This window comes from Thunnus thynnus, chromosome 13, assembly GCF_963924715.1.
Source record: "Thunnus thynnus chromosome 13, fThuThy2.1, whole genome shotgun sequence".
Lineage (NCBI taxonomy): Eukaryota > Metazoa > Chordata > Actinopteri > Scombriformes > Scombridae > Thunnus > Thunnus thynnus.
The window spans coordinates 7,244,578-7,257,088 of record NC_089529.1 but is presented as its reverse complement, the minus strand read 5'-3'; the positions used below and the strand labels follow the sequence as shown (position 1 = coordinate 7,257,088).

At 41.6% G+C, this 12,511-nt stretch overlaps 1 protein-coding gene across 4 annotated transcripts in view; it reads left to right on the top strand.

The window, feature by feature from the left end:
• Positions 1-12,511, top strand: part of abr (ABR activator of RhoGEF and GTPase) — a 131,754-nt gene that overhangs the window by 87,007 nt on the left and 32,236 nt on the right. For all 4 annotated transcript variants that reach the window (XM_067607562.1, XM_067607563.1, XM_067607564.1 and 1 more), the window contains 2 exons: positions 7,392-7,489; positions 7,582-7,713. In XM_067607562.1, the coding sequence (XP_067463663.1) occupies positions 7,392-7,489; positions 7,582-7,713 (230 nt within the window). The remainder of the gene's footprint in view (positions 1-7,391; positions 7,490-7,581; positions 7,714-12,511) is intronic.

The window sequence follows — 12,511 nt, the reverse complement described above, 5'->3', positions numbered from 1 at the left end:
CAATGGAGCGCAGAGAGCTGAGGGGTTTAAAAGAGAAGAAAGTGTGTGTGTGTGTGTGTGTGTGTGTGTGTGTGTGTGTGTGTGTGTGTGTGTGTGTGTGTGTGTGTGTGTGTGTGTGTGTATGGGTGGGTGGAGGAAAGTTGGGTAGTTTCACTGATACATTTTCATGTCAATGTGTCCAGCGGAGCATAGAGAACCAGGGTGGGGCACGCACGCCATGAAGGTACTATGGCGTAGATGAGATGTTAGTGTTGTTAGGAGGCACTCTGGTGAGGATGATGATAGTTTATGGTTATTTGATTACAGGAACGTTTCATCCTTAAACTCGATCAATGCCACATACTCTGTTAAATGGCTTTAAGCTCTAATGAAATGACTTTATGTTGATGTAATAATTTGTCATATTATAATAAAATATCTCTCCAGATGGGTCAGAAATGAACAAAATGTAATTGTCAGGGATGTAGTGGAGAGTGAAAGCACATTAATGCCATTAACCAGCTCTCAAAATCTTAAAATTGAATTCACATTTGCACATATTAAAATGCTTTTTTTCTCTTGTAAATTCTGAGTTTGCTCACACTACCCACTTGGGTGAGTTAAATATGGGGAAAAAAACAAACCTAATTCTTCACTGAATCCAGCAAAAGAGGATAATAATTCTGTTTACCTGGTGAAAAGAGACAAGTCAGAGGTAGTCATACAGCATGGATATCCATCAGAATTTAAAATATGCTGCATCAAATTCAATCTGATGAATAAAAGACCATAAGTTTATTTATCAGCCCTTATGTGGAGCTAAAGCTTTAGAATCAACTCTGTTAAATCCCACCAAGGAAAAAAAAAGACAATATTGTACATAAAACCTTGAATTGCCATAATTAATTCTATTTTCTAATTTTACATCACTGAGGTTTTTAATGCAGGTGTATCCAAAACATTGCTCTATAATAAAAAACCACATACAGTACTGGCTGTACTGGTGGTGAACCACAGTTCACCACTGCTGCCACAAAACATCTGTGATCCTGGTTAGGAAAGTGTTGTGTGGGTGACTGTTTTTATACAGTGTGTGTGTGTGTGTAGTTTATATGTGGGCGTGCACTGGCAGTTAACCATCACAGCTGTTCATCAGTGCAACATTTTATTTAAGGAGCTGTTTTTGTTTATTAAGACATTAGTGTGACACTATTACGTTATCATGCAATCAGTGTATTATCTTTTCACATGTATCCATTAGTCACTTCAAGCCCTCTGCTTACATCTTCATGGTTAAAGTAATAATAAATTCTTTAAAATTCAAATTGGTGCAGTTATGGCCTTGATGCACATAATACCAGAATCAAACACCAGTATTCAAATACCTCACTTTTAATGGCATTGAAGACTGACGGTGTGCCACAGTTTGTGCTTTTACCCGCCTCAGAAATAGATGGATGTCTGTAATATGTTTTTAATATCCCTATAGAGGCCTGCTTATGAAACTTGTCCAGCACTGGCAGAATTTCTCATATACAGATGTTTTGAAAACAGCCCAGTGATCACTGTGAGACATCGTGTTCGTGACACTGTGTCCTCTGCCTTTATAATTCCCTCCAATACCACAAATGACTAAAATGACACTGTTTCCTTCAGATGTAGGTTAATTTTGGGATCCAATTTGATTTTTATGTAGATGTTTTGCAGAGATGTTGTTGTGTAGTTCAGCCTCTGTGTGTTAGAGGATTGTTGTGGTTTTAGTTGCTTTGTGGACACTGTCTGCTTAAGACATTTCTCACTGTTAGAAAGCTGGCATCTAACAGCAGTTTGCTGCTCTTGTGGATAATTGGTGTGTGTGTGTGTGTGTGTGTGTGTGTGTGTGTGTGTGTGTGTGTGTGTGTGTGTGCTCTCTGTTGGTAATTATTGTCATATCAGAATGGAAAAGTGTAATGACTGGAAATAGCAGTCATTATTCAGTAAACGTGGAATCATCAGCCTCTTTTTTTCCTTTTTTAGGACTTAAAAATCACATAAGCTTGTACTAAGAAAAATCTTATTTGAGATGTGTTATTTATGTCATATAGATCTCCCCTAGTGTGAAAGTGCTTTTAATTCAGCCCAGGGCAAAGTAGTCAAACTGGGTCACAGAGGAAGGAGCTGGGAGTTGAGAATCTCCCAAAAACTTCAATCCAAAAAAATCAGTGGAAAACATGACCTAGTAGAGAGGTATGAAACTTAGGACTTTGTTCTTGGTTTATTTTTGTGTATGTGTGAATGTCAGCGAGTGACACTTTGCATTGTTCCCACTATATGTATTCAACAGCTGCTGCAACATGATGCTGTAAATCTGTAGTTGTCCGTGCTGCAAAGGAACAGTTTGTACAGATCCAAAGAAGAAGTCATTTTCAAATACATCAGTTGCACAAACTGAGAGAAAGTTAGATGAGCTTGTCCAACAGCATCCAACGACATTCAAAACTCAATTCATATTTGATATACTTAACTAATAATAGAATAACTGCAGTTGCTACAGAACAAGAGAACGTTACACAATAGCTTTCATCTTGGAACTCCAACAAGAAATGCTTTTTTATGCCTGAATTGCAATCAACTTTTCGTCACTTGCCACTGTTCCCATAAAGATTTAAGGCACAACACTGCTTTAAATGGTCACATGTTCTCATGACTCTTGTGATTTCTGCGAGTAATCGAATCCAGCCATGGCCGCATGCATTCCCATTCATTGTTTGCCACGCTTTTATTAGTTTTCTCCTTCTGGATTCTATGAAAACAATCCGATTATGTTGTTCCCTCCTCATTTTGTTCTCTTAAGAGAATATTTTCTCCTGAAGCCCTCAAGCAAAGCATACAGATAGTCGTTCTGGTGGCAGGGACTAGAAGCTGTGGAGACATTGATTAGTTTAACTGGTTATCACTTGTCTCCTAATTCTGTGAACCCACAGTTTGACCTGGCATTCAACACTGCCTCGGGCAAAGATTAGCCTCCTATAGAACACACACATACGGGCTGCAGCCCTCAGTTAATTGAGATGGAAAAGGATGGTATCCATTAACCCCTGCATTTAGGGGTCAGAGACCCCATGCTGACCAATTTATCCCCCTCATACTCAGAGCCTGATGGTGACCTGCCAGGAAAATGAACACTCATGAAGTTCCAGGCCTCTTTTAGTTTGTCCTACTTCTCTAAGCTCTCCTGGATCCACTGCAAGGACACAAAAAAAAACCTCTCTAAATATGCTCTCTTGGGTCTTGTTTGAGTTTTAGCTCTGCACACATCAACCCCTTTCACATTGAAAGGAAACCAACTTCCAGAGACATGTAGGAACTGCCCATACACTCGCTTCTGCTGTGTGGTTAGATGAAAAAGAAAAGTTTAAATCACATTAGTGTCTCAAAGAAATGTCTTCACAATTTATTTTTTCTGAACTGAACACAACAAACAGCTTGTTTTTGTAGCCATAAAAAGTGTCAAACTGAATTGTCACTGTGTTTATAACTAAAAACAAGCTTGATCAGTTTTTTTACTTCAAAAGTTTCATCCTACCTCTTCACTGAACCAGACCCTGACAGGTAGTTTGTGTATTTTTGGGGATGTCGAATGTCAAACCAGAGGTGATGGCCATGAGCTGTTTTGCTTCCGTATGTAGCGGAAGCGTACAATAACTGCTCAGCTATGACTTCACTTTATAAATATCCCCCAGATGGTCACACTGAATTCCCCTCTGCTGAATTTCCCTCATACCACCGCCGCTAATCTTCTCCTCATTGGGAGTAATTATGCCAGAGCCTTTCAGGATGCTGAGAAAACAAACAAAGAAGGAATGAACTTACAAAACTTAACTGTCCTCTGAGAGGCAATTTGTAGTACAGCACAGGACATATAGACACATGAAAAGCACAAAAAGCACAAAAACAACAATAGTTAGTAGATAAGATCATCTATACCCGCCATCATACATATCATCACAGTCCAGGCAAGCATGCAAGTGCATGTCAACAACTGTATACCAACAATTAAAATATAATAAAATAAATAGACAGTGAGTATACTGCACATCCCCTATGTATCCATGTATTTCACATCCCCTAGTCCATGTATTTCCCAGACTCCCCATGGCTACCACATCTCATTTAATTGAGTTATTCCCATGGGAAAAAATTAGTTTTTTGCTTGGTTGGTTCTGATCTTGGGGTATCTTTACCGTTGACCAGAAGGTAGTGACTGGAACTGAAACTGGATGTATGTATCCATGTAGAGCTTGGCTGCGTTCTCAGTCAGCCTGGTCAGGTACAGGAGGTACAGGTCAGCCCCAGCCCCCTAACCCTCCCCCATGATTTTTCCACAAGTCTTCACATTTTTTTCTAATTTGTTCTTGTGGGTGATTTTTGAATGTCCGTACCAGCATACAATACAATAACAAACGATACTCTCAATAAAAGATTTGTAAAATAGAGTGAGAATTTTGTTATCAACATTAAAAAGTTGAGTTTTCTAAGAACGTAAATGCGCTGTTGGCCCTTCTTAAAAATAGCATCAACACATTGGTCCAAGTAGAGTTTGTGATCTATAATAAGACCAAGATACTCCATCACCACCACAACCTCCTCTCCTCTGATCCTGGATAGAGTGGGTGGTGGAGCATCATGTCTGAAATCTAAAATCAGTTCTTTGGTCTTGGATGTGTTCAGTTTCAAATGTGAGGCCTCACACCAAGTCATTTAGAACTGGACCATGTTTGACTTCATCCAGCCAATGAGATGAAGGAAATGGGCCTGTAGTCATTACGAGAGGATTGATGAGGAACTCTGGGAAGGGGGACCACGACAGATGTTTTCCACAGTGTCGGGACCACCTGGGTATCCAGTGAGTGTTGAAAGAGGGAGTAGAAAATCCCACTCAGTTGGGCTGAGTAGTGTTTCAACACCCTGCCACCAATGTTATTGGGCCCTGGGTTCTTTCGTGTGTTAGTGCTCTCAAACACTCCATCTCCTCCTCGATGATGAGTGTGTTGTGTGTGTTCTCTATCCCAGCATTGTCCGTCTCTTGCCAAGCAGGAATGTTGTCACCGCCCCCTGTCTCAAAGTGGGTGTAAACTTAATTCAGTTTGTTGGCTCCATCTCATCTGGACGGGGGGCCAGTTTTTTCCCTCCCTTAAAGGGGGCATTTGCCAGCCCATGCAGCCCTAGTGTAGCTCTCAGTCAGGATACCTTGGCCCTGTACTGGCATTTGGCCTTGTAGATCTCCTTGTTTACCTTCCTCTTTATCTCCTTCCTGTCCTGCAGGCTCCTGGAAGCAAAAACCCTCTTTTTCATCATTTATTACCCTGTTTAACCCTTTAGTCACCCACGGCTTGTTGTTTGGGTATACTCTGCTGGTCTTTGTTTGAATAATCGCACCCACACAGAAGTCTATATAACCTGCGATAACCTCTGTCACCTCATCTAAATTGGCAGAAGAATCTTCAAAAACTTTCCGTGATGTGCACTCAAAGCACCCTTTCAGAGTCTCAACACTGTCCTCATCACACACCTGGACCTGTTTTTCTACAGGCTTCACCCTCCTCAGAACCTGTCTATAGGTGGTCCTAAGAAGGACAGTATTGTGGTCTGAGCCACCCAGGGGGGCCTCGGCAATGCATGAATACGCCTTAGGGATGGAGTCACAATATAAATCAATGGTTTTGTTTTTTCTTGTAGGGCAGGTGACACACTGAGAATGAGTAGACAGTGTGTGTTTGAGGGTGCAATTATTAAAATTACTTATGAACTTGGGCGCATCTGGTGAGATTTAGTAATATTAAAAATAATATCTTTTTCTTTATCAGTATTTGCTTTTGTATGGATATAAACAATAGTAAGAAATATTTGTGGTAACTCACGGGGAAGGTAGGAGGGGTGCAGGGACACTGATAAGAGTTCGATATCAGGGGTACAGATCTTCTTCCTCACCACCGTTTCATGACACACATGCTCCCTCCCTGCTCCTTGCCTGTAGTCTCTCTGCATCGATCAATGCGTGTGATAGTAAATCCGTCTGGGCAAACGTCAGAGTCCGGCACGGTCTCATTAAGCCAGGTTTCAGAAATGCAAGAACACGAGCTTCCCTGTATTTGTGCAAGTAGAGAGTGTTTGCTTGAAGCTCGTCCACTTTTTCTTTAATCTCACCCGATGAAACCAGATGCATTGAGATTCTATTATACTGTGAAGTCCTGTTAGTGATTGTTACATGGCTGCACATGTGAATGTTTGCTCCAGTCAGTCATAGCTCACCCAGCTGGTATGGTTGGTGTCTCTGTGTAGCTTTAATCAGACAAAGATCAGGCTTTTGTTTTTGATGTTGCAGTATAAACAGGTTCTCTGTCATATATGTATATAAGATTCAACCAGCCCCCTTGCATCTGTCTCTGGCTACCTCGTCCAATCCTGGCGACCCTCCTGGTGAAAGGTCGAGCCACACATCCATCCATCATGGCTGTCAGATGGAGGTTTACCCGAGGGACCAGGTCCAGGCTACAGGACATACTATAGACACTTTACAGACAGCTGGCAGCGCAGCCTGCAGGAACCGCTGCTGCAACAGCATTTGAAGAAACACATTAACAGACTTAATTGCTCCTGTGTAAGAGCTGAGTGTGAGCTGATCTCAGGGGAGCGACGGTCGTGGTTTGAGGATGTAAATGGATGGGGGGGGTCCTGATTGTGTACACAAGCAGGAGATTGATGTCTGTCAGCTAACGGACTACAACATATTGACATTTTAAAGGGCTATTTCACTTTGATGGAACATAGTGTTTTTCATTTTTAAATGCGCATTTGTTACAAATCCGCTACCAGAATGAAATACTCACTCACTCTCTGTTAAAGTTTAAATACTCTCTGTAACATTTGTACTTTCAAACACTTGAAAATGGATTCAAGTGTGGATGAGACTCTTGAATAACAGATCATATCTTTTTATATTTATATTTTACTTATTTGTGCTGACTGGTGGAGATATGCATGCTAAAAAAGTGACCTCAGAGAAACGTTGCCTTTAACACTGTAAATATTGATCAAGCTTTGGCAAATTTTGCAGCACAAAAATACTTAATTTAATGCGATTCTCTGGTTGCTGAATTTATAAGATACATGAATATTGCATAACATTCAAATATGACTCTAGGGTAGAGACGCTCATTAATTAGAAATGTCTTTGGCCTGTAATTATGTTGACGTTTAATGCAAAGACATCATTTTCCATGTAATGAAATCATTACCCACTAAAAGTCTGTTTTAATGGCCGTACTTCTAATTTTGCAAGGTATATGTTTTCAAAAGATTTAAACATGATATAAAAGTTAATTTTATCAGCATGACTGATGGATCTTTCAACCTTCTGTGTTTCCTCCTAGATCTATACTGCACCCTGGAAGTGGACTCATTTGGATACTTTGTCAGCAAGGCCAAGACCAGAGTCTTCAGAGACACCTCAGAGCCTCAGTGGAACGAGGTCAGTTACTAAGACATCTCCTGATATATTTCTCCATTTTGGTATATGCAGAGTCAGATATTTTAATTCTCCTTTCCTGTGTCATCCAACAGGAGTTTGAGATCGAGTTGGAGGGCTCCCAGTACCTGCGGATCCTGTGCTACGAGAAGTGTTATGACAAGAGCATGCTCAACAAGGACGACAACGAGATTGTGGACAAGATCATGGGCAAAGGGCAAGTTCAGGTAAGAAGAGAGAAGCTAACAAGCCATCCGTGGATGATCAGAGAAACAAACTGTACACAAAGAGAAACGTCTGTGTCCTCTTGGGGAGATTTCCCAACATGTGACTCGTTTTAATTAGCTGTCTAGCCTCCGTGCACAATGGAGTGGTCTTGTAGTAGCAGCCTGTAATGACGCTGGTTGGATTAACAGTCTGAAAGCGAGTTTATTTAAGGGGGGTTTCCCTGCCTTGTTGTGAGAAATGTCCCTATAAAAGTCCCTTTCAGAGTCTTGTTAACTACACCCTGCCTACACAGTGGAATCTGCGGTTTCTTGGGCTGTTCTCCACTCACAGCATCGGTGTTTTGGTTTTGCAGAGCAGTCTACGGAGAAGTCATATTTCAGTTTTTCCAGAACTTCTTTGGAAAATGTGTTTGGTCAAGTGAAGCTTGACTCCTGTCATTTTCCCTGCAATTCAGTCAAATTGCTGCTGCTGCAGTTTCCGTCTCCTCTGCCCTGTAATGGATAGAGTTTCACCTCATGAATCTGGGCCAACTCTGAGGGATTTAGTTGCTCTTATCATCAATTAATGTCCTCATGTTTTTCTCAAGTGTTGTCAGTGCCAGAGGCAAACTTGCAAGGCAGGTTATTTATGAACCTGCTTCTGACATTTTTTATCTCTCTCAAACTAAACAGAAGATATAAATCAGTTAAGATTTCAAGATTTGTTTGTTGCTGCAGCAAATTTGTAGTCGCAGGTAAAAGCAATATTAGTAACAAGTTGCAGTGGGAATACAAATCTCCTGTCTAACAGAGAGAAAGTGGAACAAACATGACTCACTCACATAACCTTGCATTTTAAAGGAAAGGATGCAGCTCAAAAATATCTTATAAACCTTATGTTCTTGAGTGGGTTTGTTGTTTCTCCTCAGACCTAAGTTCCCGTTTTATATCTTTCAAACAGTCTTTGAATGGAAAAAAAAACACCCACAACACATTTGTTGTAGTGTTTCTTGTTTGTCACCACTGTTTTCCATGTTTTTCTCATTCAGTTTGATGATTTGTGTCCTTGAATGTCAGATTTGATTCCCTCTGAAGAGTGAATTGGAAGAAGAGCAAGTATGTACCACACAGGCACACTTCTCTTGCTGAACTGCATCAAGTCTCTTTCACACAGAGCTCCCGGTAAATTACTTGGATTACCTTTCAGGCACCGCTGGTGATTTTTACTATTAACACATGCAGCAACATTTCTGTCTTGCGCCTTTTCACAAATGCCATGGCAATGCCGGAATAGATGGGGCAAGGGACAGTCCAGCAGATGGCTGTCATGCAACACTCATGGATGCCAACCGTTCTGCATGGACTGAGAGAAGCTCCCTTATTTCTGAATCTGTCCAGTTTCCAGCCATTCTCGGAAAAAAAGGGGCCTGTGTAAAAACAAAAGAACTTGAATTGCTTGTTGGTTATCAAATCAACCCTCTGGCAAGGCAACTGTGAACAAGTCATGGATTCAAATACGTCAATTCAAACGGACGTAACCCTTTACTTGCTGTTCCCTGCAATGTTACTGCTTTCATTCACAACAGCTGTACTGGCATTTTCCCTGAAATGTTACTAGGTCTTGAGGTGCGAAATTGGTGGTACAGATTTCCCTGAATATCGATCCCTGCTCCCATTCACACATGACCCCATGCAGGAAATGATCCTGAACATTTCAGGGATAGACTGCATGTTAGATTCACATCCATCTTAATTTGGCAGCTGTTTTTTCTTATCATGACCTTGGATGTTTCTAACATAATTAATAGAAACATCTGTGAGGATAATGGAAATCTATGGAGTGTTACCAGTCAATCTTTGTGTCAAGTTTAGTGTGGTAGAAATTAATTAAAATCTTCATCATGGCAGTTCCTGGTCTGTGACCAGTTATCTGTAGTTAAAGACTTAAACATAATGTATGGGGTTAATCAACCTTACCTTGCCTTGCCTGTGTGATATGGTTAATGAGGTTGGCTCCTGAATGAAGACTCACGAGAGGATTGGAAAAAGAATTGTGCACGTGCATGTATGTAAGTGTGCAGGCATCTGTTTCTACATCTGAGTGTGTAGAGTAAAAGGACTTCTTCACAGTTATAAACTCACAAAGAATAGATTTTATTACTGTTTTTACCTCCACATTTTCAAGCAGAACCATACAGATGAATATAATGTTATTCAATTATCCTTTCTTAGTTAAAGGGGACTATTCCATCTCTGCACATAAGGTATAGTGGTTTATCGGTGGTTCAACATTTTATCTTATATGACAGTAAAATCTGCCCTCTCTGGTGTGGCAGCCAGTCAGAGAGACAAATGCTGCCTGTGCCTCTGCTGCTGCCGCTGGGAACATCTACTTCCAGCCAACAACAGCCAAAAAAACAAATACACCACAAGTTCGCTGGCTCGCTGAGAGAATGGAGAAATAGAGAGGAGGGTAGAAATGGAGAAAGAGAATGGCATGTTCTGTCCCAGAGTCTGACAGGGTGGGAACGGTGTATGAATGTGTACTACGGAGTGGAAGGCCAAGTGACAGATGTTGAAGGAGAAACTTTCTTTACTGATTGTATCAATTTGTGTATCAGGTGAAAACGCAGTATCGTTGATATCAAAGGCACTGACAGTCCAGGGTTGTGGTGGTAAAACTGGAAAATACTTTGATGTTTTGGATATTGTCACCCTTGAGCGATATATATTCAATCTGATTTTGATCTCAGTTGTCGGCCCTTTTACCTTTTTAAGGCTCTGAATGCAAAGACGTACAATCCATGAACAGGTCATTTTTCCAAGATAAACTGACCCCACAGTGTTCATGTATAGTTTATAGACATATTTCATCACATTACAGAGACATGTCATGATACGGCAGCTGAGGAACTGAAGCGCTGTACATTTTCACCAAAAAATTGGCCTGGGGGACATCAGTCTACCGTACAGTCCAGAGTGCATACCTAAAGAGACTTTCGCTTGGACCCGAGCTGTTTGCTTTCCTGGTGAAGCTGAGTTTAGAAGGACCCTTCAGTGTTTTGCTTTCCTCCCTGGAGACCCTCTGATTTATTTAACAGGCTTGTGGAATACTGACTGACCGTAGATGGGCATATTGAGCTGGAAGTTTTCTTTTTTTACACTCTGCTGTTATTTCACTTTGCACTGATGAGAAAGTTGATCGCCTTTGTCATCAGAAGATGATGATTTGGGCCAGAGATTTTATTTTGGTTGTGGCTAAGGAAACCTGATGGATTTTTGATACTGTCTTTTCAGTTAATGATATGCCTTTGTTGGCAGGAAGTATATTGCGCAAACTTTAAACATTTTGTTGGAAAGTTCTCTAGAGTTTGTTATGTCCACCAGTGAGCACGTGCACACACACACCCACAGTAAAGGAAAAGCACGAGAGAGAGAGAGGCAACAGTAGAAGTGCTACAGCAGCGCTCTCATGTCAGCTTGATTGAGTCGCTTGTCCACAGGCGAAATACCACTCACCATTTATTTCCAGCCCGTCACCCAGTGATGTCCCCTGAGCAGATAACCTCTGATCTCTGAGGTCACACTGCTAATCATCCTTAAATGGCAACAATGTCGGGGTCACACTCACCCTGTCTCTCAAACTGGCAACACAAATGGACTCATGTTTTTTAATTACAGACTCTACTGGATCAGCGTCTCATGTTGATTTCTGATAACACTTAAGAGATATGTCACTGCCATCTCTGGTTGATTAGATTGTGTTCAGTCTTGCTACTAAGGACATTGAGTCCTGAACAGTCTCCTGGTCTCCCAAGTGGCTCTTATGTATCAGCTGTAGCTTGCGATACTTGTCTTCAGAGTACTGGTTGCGTAACTGTTTAGGTTATCAGCCTCTGTGTTTTGTGTAGCAGAAATGCATCATATCACCCATCGTCAGCAATGCTTTCATCTGGTAACCCAACCCTCGCAAGCCTCCCTTGGGCTCACCTCTTGAGGCTTTTATTTCTTGTCTTATCAGGGGAAGAGTGTGTTGTCTTTCATACACCCATCAGTACCCTCAAATCGTTTAGTCTGTCGGCTGTCACATTGTTGAGGGCTGGTTAGGAAGAGGAAACGGATCCCATCGTGGGTAAGGTGAATCTCAAGGCTCTATAGTAAAGTCTTTGGTCTCTCTTTCAGAGCAATCAGCATATCGCTGCCATCCAAACCCTTGAGTCTATCACTTAAAAGATCAGGGCCAACAGCACGTGATCTGTCTCATACTGTTGCTTGTTGCTGAAGTTTACAGTCACAACTGACGATCCTATGATTGCTTACGAGTCCAGTTATGTCCCCAGAAAAGGGACGCTACCTCAGTCTTTGAACCCCTGCATTCATCCTTGAAATTCATGCACCTCTCTCTGCCTCTGCACCGCTCTGGGGGTTGTTTCTATTGGTTTGTATTCAGAGGTGAGTGCATGTCATCTCCCCCATCTCTTCAGTGTTAACGGGCCCCAACAAGCTGTAACCTGATAGTTTTGAATGGCTTCCCGGAGATAATGAGAGCCAGAGAAGTTGGGCATTAGGAGGGAAAAGGGAAAGGGGCGATGAAGTTGTTTGTTCCTGGCAGCTCTGGAGCTGGACAGGGGAGCACGCATTAGCCGGCATTACTGTAAAACTACGGGTGCAAAGGGGTTGTAAAGTTTGAGGCGAGCATCTATCAGCACTCTCATTCCCACTTAAGAGCCAAAGTCTTTCCTCTACACGAAGCATTAGATGCGAAGTTTGACATTTACATGCTATGTGAAGGGTTTATGGGTGAAAGCACCGTTGTTTG